Genomic DNA, 17,181 nt, shown 5'->3' with positions numbered 1-17,181 from the left:
ATTGGACAATTCAGAAAACAAAGCCAAAAGTAATATCACTCAGCATTTTTAAAAGCAAGTTCCCCCAAAAAACCACACAGTTTACTTGACTAGGGAAAATCACTTTCCCAACTAGACACAAATCTGGTCATTTACCATCCTTTCGATAGCAATGCTCCAATTCTTGACGGTGCATGGTGGACACATCAACAACTTCAATCAATCCTAGAGATCCATCCATCCGCCCGACCAACAATAATTCTGGAGACTCTCCTGACCAGGCTGTAGCTGGACCCTCCTCTGGCCAAGCCAGGGAAGATACCCAATGGGGCTGAATGTCTACTAATCCTTTTCCTCCTAAAGAGAAAGAAAATGTTAACTGCTTGTTACTTAATTCTTAAAAACAATAACAAGAACAAAAATAAATGCTACTTAATTCTAACATAGCTCAAAGCAGTCCCCATTTTCAAAATAGCCTACCAATGAATATTAGACAAGATCCTTCATTTATATAAGACCTAGATTAAGACATTAATAGGCTTTTCTAGAACTATAAATGGAACAAGAATGGTAACTTTGTAGAAAAAAGAGTAAAGGAAAATAGTGTACAAATGTTAATCACTTATGTCCTTTCCTAATAATTTCTAAAAAACAAATTAACATAAGAAATTCACCTACAATAAGGCTAGCTAGTCCTTCACATATGTGAAATAGAATAGCCTTTCCTCAAATGTGCAAAAATGAACAAAATACTGATAAGCCCAAGATTACATTATTTTTTTGTTGTTTAGTATTTCATTATTTATTTTTACTTTCAAGGGAGGTATTATTAAAAATTGACAAGAATTTTTACCAGTGAAAGACATAATTAATAAAAATATTTTTAAGTGTTTTAAAAGAATACATAGCTGAAAAGTCAGTGACCACTACTCCTCAAATCCTACTCTGAATATTTAGTGGTACATGAAAATAATTTTTAGTTTACAGCTACTGGATTAGTTGAAACTCCAAGAAAGGAAAATCAGGAAATGAACACTTCCTCTTTAATTTAAACCACATTATACATAGATTTTCACAGTTGATTAACAGACTGTGAGTTTCAAGGTAAAGGGAAGCCATTGCTTGGACTCAACAGTGCCTTTAGTATTTACATGACTTACCATTAACTTGCCAGATATTCACCATCTTTTCCAAAGCGCCAGCTAGATATTTGCCACTGATACTCCAGGAAACAGGCAAGAAACTTGGATCACTGGGTGATCCCAGGCTTTCCTCAGCATCCCCTTCCCTAGAAAATAATAGACAAGTATGAAATTTTAATTCCCATCATCCAAAGGTAAACTAAACCTTGAATCTTAAAGTAAGGGCTTTATGTAGACCTCAGTACATAATTGCAGAGTCTTAACATTTCAAAAACTTGGCCAGCAGTACTTGACAATCACATATTCTAGTGTTTGTCATAATGTCAAAAAAAAAGAATTATAAAAGAGTGATGCTTAGATCATACACCATTTAATATAGAACATCATTTGTCAATAAAGACATACTAATTCTGTATGGGTTGTAAATGGTTTCTATTCAGAACACACTGAGTCTTGTTTGCCTGATCTCTAGGTAAATTCACAGAAAAGAAACACCTACTATAGTTAGCTACATTCTACTACAAAAGAAATATCATTACTCTAATTCCTAAATAACCCTTAAAGAATGATGGAATACTAGCCTACTGTTTTACAGAAATGAACATTTATTTGTAAGATAATAGATTTTGATTTAATTCTGAGTAATTCCAGATATTGGTAGTTAATAATTTTACTTGCCAAATACTATCCTATATAATAAAAGCCTACTAATATGCTAAGTGTCTGGTCATCTGGTTGTCCATTCAACCAATCAAAACATAACATGCTAATGATATGCTAAGGCCGCTCAACCGCTCACCATGATGTGCACTGACCACCAAGGGGCAGAGAGTCGACAGGTCAACCAGTCGCTATGACGTGCATTGACCACCAGGGGGAAGACGCTCCAACCGGTAGGTGAGCTTGCTGCTGGGGTCCGGCCGATCGGGACTGAGATGGGCCAGACATGCCCTGGAGCCCTTCCGTGGTCCTTCCCCAGATGGCCAACCTCCCACGCCCTGATTGTGCACCAGTGGGGGTCCCTCGGCCTGGCCTGCGCCCTCTTGCAATCTGGGACCCCTCAGGGGGTGTCAGAGAGCCAGTTTTGGCCCAATCCCACAGGCCAGGCCGAGGGTACCCCACTGGTGCATGAATTCGTGCACCGGGCCTCTAGTTCTGAATATTTAAAAACACACATTGGGGATATAGTAAGACTATTCTAAAAAAACTGCAAAAAATTTTAGTGACAGTTTGATTACATTAACACAACCAAAATACAGCATGTTTAGAATTCTCTTACTTTAGATGTTGCACAAGAAAGGTCACGTTAGCACTCACAATCTGTTGAACACACAGGTCTGTTGCAGTGAATACTGCTTCTTGGTAACATTCCACACCCGGATGGTGCCATCATTGCCACTTGTAGCCAAGAGTCCTTTTTTATTACACCAAACACACGTCATTACCTAGAAAAGGTAAAAATGTCCAGCAATATTTGAGCAAGTTTTAATTCAAATGATTCTGTCATTTGAAAAAGTTCTATCAAATTAAAAAATAAATCTATCATGAAATTGTAAAAGAAAGTATCCATGTTATAATGCAATAGGCATGGTCTCATTCTTTTCTAATTAGCTTATGAATACACACCTTTTTAAAGTATAGCTTTAGAGTACTATGCACCAAATCATTTGTTATCTGAAACCTGTTGAAATCTTTATTAAACATGTTTATTTAATTTAAAAACATGTTTATTTAATTCAATGAAGTATAAATACTGCAACATATTTGTATGTTTTATAAAATAACACATACTAAGAAGTCGTTTCTTAAAATATATTTTTTTATTGATTTCAGAGAGGAAGGGAGAGAGAAATAAAAACATCGATGAGAGAGAATCACTGATCTGTGCCCTCCTGCACGCCCTGTACTGGGGATTGAGCCTACAACCCAGGTATGTGCCCTGACCGGGAATGGAACCAGAACCTCCTGGTACACAGATCGATTCTCAATCACTGAACAACACCAGCCAGGCAAGAAGTGATTTTAAAATTAGTGAACAGAAGCCAGTCTGCATTTCCTAAACTGCCCTTGTCACTGCTCAAAGGCCCAGTGGGTTATATTGAAACAGTGAGGCCAATGTCTTTTCCTCTTGCATGTATAAGCCTTAATCTCTTATGAGGCTATTTCTTTGGTTTTCTTCTTATCCACCATCTGATTTTCCTGTTTGTATAATATTATATCAAACCAACATACAGAGAGAGTTGGTAACTACCAGATAAATATTGATAACTTTGTGTGTGTGGTGCGGGGGCGGGGAGAAGAGATGTGTAAACTTTGAGCTTTCTGAGAAGGGCAGACACTATTTTATCTTACATAAAGCAATCAGCACACTTGGGACTCAAAATACATACTCTGTTCTGATGAGCCTCCAACTTGATAAAGGAACATTTTCTGAGATCTCCTCCCATATCAGCAAGTGTTTGTGGAGTAGTTTGGTTGTCACGGTCGTGTGCAGCCAGAGTGCGCACAAGCTGTTGAGCAGCCCATTGCCTATGCTGTGAGGACAGCCTGGAGGACAGGCAGCAAGCTGCCAGGGCATTAGCCAGCTCCAGAGGGCCTACAGCAGAAGGATCATAGGAAGGATGGACATACAATTGAGCAGTTAAACCTGCTTAAACAAAACAATGAAATGATACCCCGGTGAGAGCTGGTGGTAGTGAACAAACAAAAATGGGTTAACCCATATCTTTTAATAACTAGCACTTTTGCAAGCAACCATTTCACTAACTAATGCATACAAGAAATAATAAACATTTATCTCATCAAACTCTATAAGAAATATGATTCACTGCAAATGTACATTTATATTCATCAATCAATAAATAGTCTTTACTCTAAAGACACATAGACTAAGAATGCAGCAAAAATAATTTTAAGGCTAGGGCAAAGGCAGCATGCCCTAAAACATAAGAATTCGGCCTTTGCTGCTCAAAAGTGACCTTAACAGAGTCAAGGGACTGGACTGAGATACTAAGGCCCATCTCTCTTGACCACATGGTCTTTATAAAAAGAAAGATAGACAGCAGTGATTAAGTACTCCTTTCAAAGCGTTATCGTCCTAAGACAGAGAAAAACAGTACTGACATTATCTAAATTTTATTAAGAAAACCTATCAGGGTTATTATCTATGGCAGTGATTTTTCAACCAGTGTGTCACGACACACTGGTGTGCTGCAAGAATTTTTATAACATGCAATACCTGACTATTTAGTCAGGGGCACTGACCTCTTTTCCCTTAGATAGTCAAATAAAAAGAATGACAACAGCCCACACAATAGCTGTTCCATGTGAATGAATCAAAATTATATCTATTATTTTTGTCAGATCAGCAAAAAATGTATTTTTTGGTGTGCCACAGAATTTTAGTAATTAGTTGGTGCATGCCATAAGATGAAAAAGGTTGAAAATCACTGATCTATGTTGACTCAAACCATAATCTAACAAAAATAATCTAATCAAACAAGACTAATTTGGTATGTTTTCTAGTATTTATTTTCATGCACATTGAAAAAGTATTCATGTACTTTTATGATCTAAACTTAAGTATACATGTTATGTAAATTCACCATATAGAGCAATGAAAAACACATTTTTAAAAAACATTAATCAAACTGATTAGATCATACAAATCAATCAGAAGATTGCATAAATTAAATGGTATGAAAGTTACCTTTCTTTTCAACTTCTGACTTATCATAGTTAGGTCTCAGTTTGGCCCCCTTGTCTGCTAGTAATGCCACAAGGGCCTGAGTTACAACAAAGTTTGGGGAGGTCACAAGCTTATTTTCTTCAGCAATTCCTCGGAGAAAGCTGGGTAGAAACTTTCGCTGAATTGGATCATCAACTGTAGTTAGATTTACACCTGTTGCAGCAGAAATCAAGTTCTGAAGAGGCAATTGGAACAAATAGGTTTAATTTTTACATATAATTTTGGAACAAAGATTTTATCTCAAAAGGCTTTTTTAAGAATCAGTTAGAAATAAGCAAAGCAACTAGAAAAGCACTGGAAACTAGCTTACCTGTGTACACAACTGCACTAGGAGTTTTGCAGCACTAGGTGTGTTTGATGCCAGACATCCCACTGCTGTGCTCAGATAGGCCAGGCAAGAGATGGGTTTGCTGGCTTTGCTGTGCCCACCTCGTGAGCGTTCTGTGGTGCTTCCCATGGCAGAAGGGCTGGTGGAGAGGCCAGCTCTCCCTGCTGCAGCCAAGCACATTAATCGAACCAGCGTTCGGATATCTGTAAGCCCCAGAGATTCAAGACCAGCAGCCAGGCTACAACTGGAACCACTGTCAGGAAAGAAAAACACTTTAGATGGATAAAGATAAAAAGTTTTCTTAAGGGACTGTTTGGAGCCCTACATATCATCCATAGTACAAAAAACAAAATTAAAGGTATGCTGCACTATCACTAATCATACATTTCCTAAGAGATGTCCAAAAATATTATGTACGCTAGAAACTGTTACTGAAACTTAAAAAAATACATTGATGTATACTTGAAGAATAACTGAATTACTAAAGTATAACATACAGGAATGTTCACAAATCATGAATTTTCACAAACTGAACAAACCCATGCAACTTCCATATCAAGAAGAGAACATTGCCAGGTCCTCAGAAGCATACTTGGGCCCTTCTCAGTCACTGGGCCCTCTAAAGTAACCACTATCCACACTTCTAAAGCCATAAATCAGTCGGACCTGTTTTTGAGTTTGTATAACTAAAATAATGAAGTATTCTTTTGTGTCTGGCTTCTTTTGTTCAACACTACTTGTAACAGATTCATCCATGTTGTTACATCACAGAAGTGGTTATTCATTTTCATTGACGTATAAATAAAATGTACCACAATTAATTTATCCATACAGATGGTAATCAGGTGATTTCCAGCACAGTGCTATTATGATAGTGCTGCCGTGTTTGTTCTTGCTTATGTTTTTGGTGTACATATGTCAGCATTTCTATTGGATGTATACCCAGAAGTGAATGTCTGGGTCATGGAATATGTTAATATTCACCTTCAGTTGGTACTGTACCATCAGACAGTTTTCCAAAGTAGTTGTACCAATTTATTTCCTCACCAGCAGTGTATGAGAGCGTTAAGTGTTCCACATCCTCATGCTCACCTTGTTCCCTCAGTGTTTTAAAGTTTAGTCAGTCTGATGGGTATGTAGTAGTATCTCATTGGTTTTCATTTCTCTGAAAACTAATGAGATTGAACAATTCATCTTTCATGTTCATTGGCCATTTGGAGATCCTCTTTTGTATTATTTGGTATTTTGCCCATTTTGGGGGGTAAGTCTTCATCTTATTTATAGGCATTCTTTATATATTCTGTTGGTTATATGCATTGCTAATATCTTCTCCCATTTAGTGACTTTTTTAAAAACTTTCTGACTTAATGACTTTTGCTGAACAGAAGTTCTTTTTTAATGCAGTCCAATATATCAATCTTTTTCTTTATGGTGAATGCCTTTTGTGACTTGCTTAAGAAATCTCTGCCTGTCCCAAAATCAAGAATAAGTTCTTCCTATGTTACCTTATAGAAATATTATTGATTTACATTTTACATTTAGATGGAAGAATCACTTGGAAATATTTGTTTTATAGTGTGAGTAAACCATCTGACTTAGCCCAGGTTATTGAAAACACCATCCTTTCCTCATTGCTCTGCAGTATAAACACTGTCATAAATCAATCCATAAATCAAGTGTTTATATATGTGGGTCAGATTCTGAACTCTTCTCTAGCACTGTCCAAATTATCTATTCTTAAGCCAATACCACATAGTCTTATCTAAATTTTATTTTGAGTTTTTTTCAGGGTCCCTCTATCTTCAATGACAGTTAAATACCCTAGCTTAACCATTTCTTAAATGGATGACTTTCAGGTACTCTTTGGCTCTGTTCCCTTTTTTAACATTATACTCCATAGTATGAACATGGCAAGTCTTCATGATGGAATCTGCAGGTTGACTTAGCTACACAGTTGATTAATTCTGCAGAAAAACTCATTTGATCTTTTATTTCTACCTTGTACCAAATGGATCAACAGTCTGAGTTTCCCATTTCAGATAATAAAATGTTTGCAGTTGACTCAGTTACTATAATGGCATTATTTTCTACCTAAGAAGTGCCAAGTATTAACTGAATGACTGAATGAATAAATAGCAATGATGACTATGTCCAACTTGTGTCATTTAATAGTAGACATTAAGTTTCTAAAAATTCTATCTCATTCTCCCAACAATACCAGACGCCAGTCTAACATATTCTTGAAGCTAACTTAGCATAACTTGACACAAACTAACACCTACCTGACTGAGAGAAGAGACAGCGCTCTCATGACCATGGTTCTGGACAGAAGTACCTGAGCAGCAGCAGTCACTCTCCTTAAAGCCACCACTCGGTCGTGAGGGTTTGCTAAGGCAGCTGCCTGCTCACCTAATGTTATTCTCCCAGAGGAACTCTTTTCTACCGAGCCATGGCAACCTGAAAAACAAGATTTTGTTTAGTTCTCAACATGGTAAGGAAAAAGTATCTGGACTACTGCAAATTTTCTAGGTTCCAGGCTGCAAGGAAATACAGAAAACGAAAGTGTTTTGCTCATCTGGAATTTTGTTAATCAGAAAAGTCCTTGGGAGAAATAGATATTTCTAAATCAATAATCTAGCCTATATAATAAAGAGGTAATATGCAAATTGACCATCACTCCAACACACAAGATGGCCGCCTCCATGTGGTCAAAGATGGCCACCACAAGATGGCCCGCAGGGGACGGCAGTTGTGGGCGATCAGGCCTGCAGGGGAGGAAAGCTGGGGGGACCAGGCCTGCAGGGGAGGGCAGTTGGGGGGACCAGGCCAGCAGGGGAGGGCAGTTGGGGGCAACCAGCCAGCAGGGGAGGGCAGTTGGGGGGACCAGGCCAGCAGGGGAGGGCAATTAGGGGCAATTGGGCTGGCAAGGGAGGGCAGTTAAGGGCGACCAGGCCAGCAAGGGAGGGCAGTTGGGGGCAACCAGGCCAGCAGGGGAGGGCAGTTGGGGGGACCAGGCCAGCAGGGGAGGGCAATTAGGGGCAATTGGGCTGGCAAGGGAGGGCAGTTAAGGGCGACCAGGCCAGCAGGGGAGGACAGCTGGGGGCAACCAGGCCGGCAGGGGAGGGCAGTTAGGGGCAATCGGGCCTGCAAGGGAGCAGTTAGGGGCAATTGGGCCAGCAGGGGAGCAGTTAGGCATCAATCAGGCTGGCAGGGGAGTGGTTAGGGGGTGATCAGGCTGGCAAGCAGAAGCGGTCAGGGGCAATCAGGCAGGCAGGAAGGCGAGTGGTTGGGAGTCAGCAGCCCTGGATTGTGAGAGGGATCCCAGATTGGAGAGGGTGCAGGCTGAGCTGAGGGACACCCCTCCATGCACGAATTTCATGCACAAGGCCTCTAGTGTGTGTGTGTGTGTATATATGCCTAAGCAACCATTACAGCTGGAATGACCAGTCGACCAGTCGCTATGACATGCTCTGACCACCAAGGGGCAGATGTTCAATGCAGGAGCTGCCCCCTGGTGGTCAGTGTGCTCCCACAGCCAACCTCCCCTGGTCCCTCCCCAACCCGGCCGGCTGGCCTCCCACCGACTCGCGGCTCTCCCCCTGGCCAGCAGGCCCTGATTGGGACTGGACAAGACAGCCCCGATCAGCCCTCATTGCAGGCAAGGCCTAGGGACCCCACCTGGGCACAAATTTGTGCACCAGGCCTCTAGTCTATTGTAAAAGAAACATGTTTCTTAAAATATTTTGGTTTTATTTATTTTGCTCATGTATCACATCTACTGATATTAACAAATACAGAAAAGACATGGTTTTAAAAGCATGCTTTTTACACATAAAGGGTCATTAATACTGTCCCAATTCTTTATTCTGTATTCCCTACAGCAAAGTTACCACACCCTCGCACCTAAATAGAAAAAGTTGGCAAAATAGTTTCTAATCAGTTCCAGGATTCTCTTATCACAGAGTTTTTAAAAAAATCTTATATTTTATCAATTTTTTAACACTTCACTATTTCATAAAAACCACAAACATCAAACCTTAATATTCTTTTTTTTATATATATATATTTTATTGATTTTTCACAGAGAGGAAGGGAGAGGGATAGAGAGCCAGAAACATTGATGAGAGAGAAACATCAACCAGCTGCCTCCTGCACACCCCCCACTGGGGATGTGCCCGCAACCCAAGCACATGCCCTTGACCAGAACCGAACCCGGGACCCCTCAGTCCGCAGGCCGACGCTCTATCCACTGAGCCAAACCGGTTTCGGCCAAACCTTAATATTCTATTATACCTTCAAAATATGTTTAAACAACTGGCTCAAAATACTTGATGGGGTGAGAAAATGTTGAATCCTTATTCTTATTATTTACCTTTACCGTCTTATTATTTATCTAAAAAATAAATAAATATAGACTCTATGAAATCCATGCCAATTAGCATGTCAATTTACCTATTTGCATCAGAGTCTCTTCCATACTGTTGGTGGCTGTAACCATTGCTACTGATGCTCCCAATGGATCACTGTCAGGGAACTGAACTGGTTCTGGTACAATACGTCGATCGTTTAAACCAAGTGGTCCAGCAAGTAATTCAAATTCTTCTTCACCTGTTAGCTTTTCATCTTCATCAACATCCAACATGTCCCAGTCTTCTGGAATTTAAATAAACATATGTATAGTATGTGACTATAAACATGATATGACTCTGCTAGCAATTGTTATTGTAAGATATGTCTAAGATGCAGATGAACTAAAAGTCCAGTGCCCACAAAATGTACTATGGCACCATCTTCTGGTGAGCTGACAAACTGCTCTCCTAAGGTATAGGGAGACTAGATGGGAAAGGGAGTCAAAGCAGTCAAATCCATTTATTTCCCCCCCCCCCCTTAATTCTTTATTGTTAAAAGTATTACAATAAGTCTCCTTTTTTCCCCATTGACTTCTCCCCAGCCAAGGCAATAGCAAATGTTACAGCTGGTAATGAAGGTTTCAACTAATAAAAAATATTGTTATAGGATCAACAAAGAGTTTTTAACCCTGTCCATAATCATTAGGAAATAATTGTTTCAAGTAAATGAATGCTCTAGATAAACTGATGCTTGCTTCAATTTTTTTTTTTTTTTTACTTTCCTCAACAAGGATATTGAACATGTATATACACTTCTTCTACTTTGAAAACAAAATGCCACACAGAAATTCACATTTTGTGGTAAAACTAGTATTTCAACCAGGTTCTTTTCCTTTAACTTTTTAAAACTAGGGCTGATGCTATCACAAACTATCTTGAGCTTTTTAGGGACAATTTAAGTTAACATGTACATAAATACAAACACATGAAGGTAAATTTTAGTAACCAGATGTTAAGCAGAAGGTATACATAAAAATACATGTAAAATAAAGAAGCTCTCAAAACAACTACCTTCATATACACTGTCCTGCTTGCCAATTAGATCTGGAGCTTGTCCCTTGTACCTGCACCAAATACGAAGAACAGTGTGTTTTTACATAAAACAGTTAGTACCCAAAAATGCAAATTAAGTCATTAGAACATTTTAAAAGGTCATTAATAAAGCAACACAAAATAAAGAAGTGTATTTCATGGTATGGGCTAATGTAATAAAAACCATTGATATATATATGTACTATGTCCTAACTGGTTTGGCGCAGTGGATAGAGCATCGGCCTGCAGACTGAAAGGTCCCAGGTTCGATTCTGGTCAAGGGCATGTACAGGCACATCTCCAGTAGGAGGTGTGCAGGAGGCAGCTGGTCGATGTTTCTCTCTCATCGACGTTTCTAACTCTCTATCCCTCTCCCTTCCTCTCTGTAATAGAGAGTTAGAAACGTCGATGAGAGAGAAACATCGACCAGCTGCCTCCTGCACACCCCCCACTGGGGATGCACCTGCAACCAAGGCACATGCCCTTGGCTGGAATTGAACCTGGGACCCTTCAGTCCGCAGGCCGACGCTCTATCCACTGAGCCAACCCGGTTAGGGCAATAATAAAATGTATTTTTTAAAAAACCACTGATATATAGGTAGTACACACTTACTTACAAAATCAATGACTATTTCAATAATTACTGGGGATGTTTCTGGGCCGCCTACAACTTTTTAAATCAAAACCTCTTCCAGAATACATTATAGATTTTAATAGTCAAAAACCCTACTCACTAGAGGTTAATTGCTATTCAAGGATATAAAGAGATAATATTTTCATGGAAGCTCATTTAATATAAACAATCTATTTTTTCATGAAGGAAAAGATCTTAAGATACCCAAAATATGGTGAAAAACATCAATTAAAAAAATTGACTGTAAGCTTCCAAAAGGTTAAGGCAAGGATCCTACCCACAATTTGTCAATAAGTCAAAGGTAACACGAACGCCAGTGAAGGACCTGCTGATAAACCACAGTTCCTGGACTACAGGTCCCCAGCTCTGACAGGAACATGAATTCTTCAACCTCCACCATCCTTCCTGTTCCCAATCCAGCAATCACAGGACTTTAGGAAATGTTAAAAAGTAACTCCTAACATGAAAAAAGCTACTATTCCCATGTCTTTAATGAGAGAGACTATCATTCAGGGGGACTGGATCTCCATACAATTTCAAGGTACCTTTCAGAACTAGTGGTCTTGGATTTGGTCTTCAGGGCTAAGTACTTTTCCCTGCAGCTGCCACAGAGCAGGTAGTATGGATTTCCACTCCCACATTCACCACCAAACCAGCCATCAACATAGGAGCCATTGCTGCGGTAGCCCTGGCGGTTTGCACTGCGCCCACAGCCTGGGTGATTTCTCTTCATGTGCTGATTGAAGCTGACAACACTGCATTCACACAGTTCACACACCACCACTTCTTCCCTGTCTTCAGACTCACAAACATGCTGCACAAATGATTACATATCAAATTATTAGTCAATTTAACATAAAATTAAGAAGAGGTCAACAGATTATTGATATTAAATTAACTATTTTATTTACTTATGCTGGAATATTTGCAATATGTTCATTAATGCTATATAAGAAATTTCTTTCAAATCCAAATTCACATCATACAATCTTAAAGTGTTTTTTTGCCATTCCTCTCTCTAATAAAAGTAACTGACTATCCTACTGAAAAGAGAGTTAATAAAAATGACCATCTGCCCCAGCTCAAATGATTTTTTTAAATCCCTCTAATGAAAATTACTTTCTTTAATCTAGTCATAACATGCATATCTATTTTCTGAATTTCTAAGAAGTTATTAGGATTTATTTATCTTATTAACCTAACAGGGTAGATCAGCGGTTCTCAACCTGTGGGGGTCGAACGACCCTTTCAACAGGGGTCGCCTAAGACCATCAGAAAACACATATATAATTACATATTGTTTTTGTGATTAATCACTATGCTTTAATTATGTTCAATTTGTAACAGTGAAAATACATCCTGCATATCAGATATTTACATTACGATTCATAACAGTAGCAAAATGACAGTTATGAAGTAGCAACGAAAATAATTTTATGGTTGGGGGTCACCACAACATGAGGAACTGTATTAAAGGGTCACAGCATTAGGAAGGTTGAGAACCACTGTGGTAGATGCTCTTTCCTGTAGGACTTACACCTGTGAACTTTTCAGTTTCACTGCTATAAAAGCATAATGCTAAATAATGTAAACATACAAACCCACCACGTACCCTGACCCTGGATAGAGGTATTTATAAGATCTAGGTGGCACTGGTTCCTAGAATGAGGCATTAACAGTGATTAAATGAAACCTGAAGGAGAAGAGCATGCATTCAGATAGCAAGGTAAAAACAGCAGCCATGTTATATACCCAGCAGTCAACTAAGACCTGTTTTGTAATCTATCTTTGATATTAAAATCAAATATTACCATAATACAGCTCTATTCATCTAGTCTAGAGAGAGAAGCAATAAAATCGCACAGAAATAGCAAAAAGAGAGACTTTTTCTTATTAGTTTGCAAGTATGAAAGTAACATTAACCATTAGAGCCCCAAACTTTAGGATGAGATGTAAAACTTTTCCGTGTTACAACTCTAGGCAAGGCTGTTATTAGTAAGCTGCATAAACAAGAGGGCAGGAAAATAAGTCAGAGCAGCCCCCGCTGCAGTCACACACACCCAGGTAGGCCAATCCAGTACCTCTGGGATCCACATTCCCAGAATATCATTTTCACTGGTCAGGTCTTGTCCAAACATTGCTTCCATTGCTTCATCATCAAGATCAATTTCCAATTCCTCATCTAAATTAAAGTCATACAATGCCCCTGGGTCTTGCTGCAAAGATATTCCTTCTCTCCGACTTTGATTCCTGTGGGCCTGCACAGAGCGGTATAACCCCGCTCCGAACAAAACAAAAAAGGTATTTTATTTGCATGTATAAAATAATTCTGAATATTGCGCCAATTCTTAATTGCCATGCATGCAGGTGAGAGCCTATCTCAGCTGACTTATTGGATTCCAGACCATAAACATAAAATTATACCTATCAATTTTGCTTCCTCTTCTGTAAAATGAGGACAACAGCACTCACACCTGGCAGGGCTCTTGATAGGTTTAAATAAGATAATCCGTGTAAAATACTTCATGACGTTTGTTAAATAAAAAGACACCCAAGAATGTGGGCTGTTATTGTTCCTTTAGGTTTATTTTTTTACATCGGTCTCTTCATTATATTGTATATTAACTATACATCCTATATTTTTTAGAACTTCCCTCTGTTCCCATAAATCATGGAATCACTATTTATATTTTAATATTTCAAGGATCAAACTCTGTTTTGACAAATTATGTATCTTAATATTTAATTTGGAAAATAGGTTCTCTATAACTTACCCTCCAGAACACAATCCTAGAAGTATTTATTAATTTAATGAGGAAATCTATTTTTGCTTATCTAGGGTCTTACCTAGTAATGAAGCCCTAAGGTCCACAGAGTACATCAGAAAAGCCAGTGCCTACTTCTTTGGTACTGTGTACTTTTTCAGCTCGTTCTCACTATTAATATTAAATTTTAAATGTGCATCTTCACTTCTTAAATTGTAAGTTGCTTGACCACAGAGAGCATTTATGAAATTTCTCAGTGTCTAAAAATAACCAGTCCTTCTGCACCCTCAGGGAACTTAAAAATAAATCTATGAATGTATACTGTGGTTTCAATTTTTGGAAACTATGTAAATACACTGAAAATAATATGAAAATAGTCACTGTTAATGTGGAGGAACTGAGTACTTAGTATCATTAGTTTACATTGCCTGTACCATTCCTTTTACATTTACTTTAAAATATAAAAGCAAGCTATATAATACTATAACCAAGAGAAGGATGTGAAACATGTAATTACCTGCTCTTGCTAGCAATGTGCGAGCAGCTAAATCAAACTTGTGCCTTCGTGTTACTGCTGAGCGACCCCTAGTTGGTGGTCCACTACCAGAAGCTGCATTCTCTGTATGATCCAGATTATCAGGGCTGTAAGTGTAAGTTTGAAAGCAACATGGATTTTTAAAAACGATCATTAATAGAAAGCAAAGGTGCATGCTTGCTTGTGAGGGTACTTTTTTCTCCAAATATTACCGAGAATAAAATATAGTTATAAAACTTTGAAACATATCTTTTGTCCCTGGTAAAGATCCTAAGTTTTAAATGTGTCACATTGCCAAGAGCAATAATTTTATATGATTTTGAATTATGCCAACAATGAAATGATGCTTAATGCATGTTCAAATTGAAACAAGGTCAATGGCCTTAACTAAATTCTAAATGATTAAATACTTAAAAATTAAAGTGATTGTGCATCCTTGCATAAGAGAAACAAGTATTTCAAAATAAATTACAAAAATATTAACTAATCTTGTCAGAAAGGTCTGTATATTACATAAGGTGCAAGCCATGGTAACCATATGACTTCATGAGCTAAAATGAAAAGTTAAGATTTAAAGTCATAAGTGATGGAGGAAGATTTTAGGAAGAACTGTAAAATATATTATAGATCATTTTGGGCTAGGTATTATCACAGATTTTGAAAAGGGTATATTGTACAGATATTAGAAACTAAAGAATAAAAATATAAATCTATTTTAAGAGTTAAAAAAGCTTAAAAGTCCATTTCCATCAAATGCATTAATTAAATCAATTGCTAATATTAAAATGAACATTGTATTTCATATCACCTATATGAAAGAAAATTATTTTTCAGTTTCCTCTTTTCAGATCAATTTTATATAAACTTTTTTCCTTCTTTCCCTGAAAAAAGCCCTTCAAGATAAAATGGTTATGTCATTCTTACCCTTCACAGAAACATTAACTTGAAACTAAAATGTCCATCTTTTCATATATGTCTATCACCTTTACATACCATTAGAAGCTCCTATAAAAGGGAAACAAATGGGGCTTTTGGGGGTACCATTTATAACACACTGAACAGAAATATGGAGGATGGGAATTTCACCTTTCACTAAAGCCTTCCTCCATTTCAGCAGCATCAGCCGATGGTATGTCTCCTGGTGACTGCAAATAACAGGGATCATTTGATTTCCCAGCACTGCCTAGAACTGCTGCTCCGTGCCTTGAGTCTGCTGTGCTGCCTGACTGAGGCTCCTCCTCATCCTCATGCCCAGGGTGCTCTATCATCCACATGGCAAGGACAGTGATGTTCTGGGCATCAGCCTCCCCTCGAGCACCTGAACAGGGGGAAAAACAAGTCTGATACTGACTTTGGGCAAAATAGTTATTCATGCTAGTGTCTGTTATGATGTCACTGAACTAAACCTGATGTTAAAAATCTTACCAAGCTTTATGGCCTCTTAAAAAAATATTGCCCTTAATAAGATTAAGTTTCTCATATCTGTATATACTGACATATAAAAACTTATTCTACCTGTGGCTTCCATGGCTTTGGCAATCTGTCGGAGGGAGAACCCCATTTCCAACAAGGGTACTGCAATTGCTGGAGGAGGAGGAGAAGTTGAAAGTCTACTGCTTGGGTCTGACAAGGCTGAGACAAAAGAAAGAGAAGTAAAGACCTAAATATCACTATATAACATGAATAAAGTCTTCTCCGTGTAACTATAAGTTTCTTAATGTAGTTCAAATTCAACGAAAATTTACTCTAGCAAGAATTCATTAAATGTATAACTATGATTAAACCTGTTATAGATTATGGTTTTTCATAAAGCTAAACCTGCTAATACAAAATAAAACTACTGAAATAATGTAAGACATTTTATTTTGAAATAGTTACCTACTTCAAAAAATTTCATACTTAACAGACATTTGCAAGAATGCACAATGGATTCTTTCACCCCTGAACCATCTGAGACTTTTTTTCAGACAATCTTCCCTGAATACGCTAATATGTAACTCCTACAAATAAGGACATTCTCCTGCATAACCACAACACAACCATCAAAGTCAGGAACTTAAGAATATTATCACCTATTCTATATCTCATTCCAGTTTCACCAAAAATCTAGGTAATGTTCTTCACAGCAAAGGACCCACTCTGGGATCCCCTTTGCATTTATTTAGTTTTCATGTTTTTCTTCAGTATCCTTCAATCACTTAGGTACTTTGAAGATTATAGGCAGGTATGTGGTATAATGCCTGTCAATCTAGAATTCTACACCAGTAAAAATATTTTTCAAAATTAAGGTGAAATAAACTCTTCCAGACATACAAGAGACAAAATAATTCATCACCAGCAAATTGCTACAAGGAAGTCTTTCAAGCAGAAAGAAATGACACCAGATGGAAATCTGGATCTACATAAAGGAATAAAGAATATCAGAACTGGTAAATATGTGAGTAAATATAATCCTATTCTATATAATAAAAGAGTAATATGCAAATTGACGGAATGGCAGAACGACCGGTCACTATGATGTGCACTGACCACCAGGGGCAGACACTCAACACAGGAGCTGCCCCCTAGTGGTCAGTGTGCTCCCACAGGGGGAGCGCAGCTCAGCCAGA

At 38.2% G+C, this 17,181-nt stretch overlaps 1 protein-coding gene across 1 annotated transcript in view; it reads right to left on the bottom strand.

Annotated features, from left to right (window-relative positions):
* The window catches only part of HERC1 (HECT and RLD domain containing E3 ubiquitin protein ligase family member 1), a 189,617-nt gene that overhangs the window by 36,543 nt on the left and 135,893 nt on the right, over nucleotides 1-17,181 (bottom strand). Inside the window, exons 41-54 of the mRNA XM_081094425.1 lie at nucleotides 16,088-16,204; nucleotides 15,659-15,890; nucleotides 14,555-14,679; nucleotides 13,333-13,553; nucleotides 11,818-12,086; nucleotides 10,618-10,670; nucleotides 9,650-9,850; nucleotides 7,480-7,654; nucleotides 5,180-5,450; nucleotides 4,831-5,044; nucleotides 3,512-3,717; nucleotides 2,439-2,566; nucleotides 1,140-1,267; nucleotides 136-336 (exon numbers count right to left, since the gene is read on the bottom strand). Of these exons, the coding sequence (XP_080950551.1) occupies nucleotides 136-336; nucleotides 1,140-1,267; nucleotides 2,439-2,566; nucleotides 3,512-3,717; nucleotides 4,831-5,044; nucleotides 5,180-5,450; nucleotides 7,480-7,654; nucleotides 9,650-9,850; nucleotides 10,618-10,670; nucleotides 11,818-12,086; nucleotides 13,333-13,553; nucleotides 14,555-14,679; nucleotides 15,659-15,890; nucleotides 16,088-16,204 (2,541 nt within the window). The remainder of the gene's footprint in view (nucleotides 1-135; nucleotides 337-1,139; nucleotides 1,268-2,438; nucleotides 2,567-3,511; nucleotides 3,718-4,830; nucleotides 5,045-5,179; nucleotides 5,451-7,479; nucleotides 7,655-9,649; nucleotides 9,851-10,617; nucleotides 10,671-11,817; nucleotides 12,087-13,332; nucleotides 13,554-14,554; nucleotides 14,680-15,658; nucleotides 15,891-16,087; nucleotides 16,205-17,181) is intronic.

Source organism: Myotis nattereri (genome assembly GCF_964212035.1).
Source record: "Myotis nattereri genome assembly, chromosome: 1".
Taxonomy (NCBI): domain Eukaryota; kingdom Metazoa; phylum Chordata; class Mammalia; order Chiroptera; family Vespertilionidae; genus Myotis; species Myotis nattereri.
Note: the sequence above shows the minus strand (reverse complement) of the source record. Positions and strands in the feature narration are given on the sequence as shown.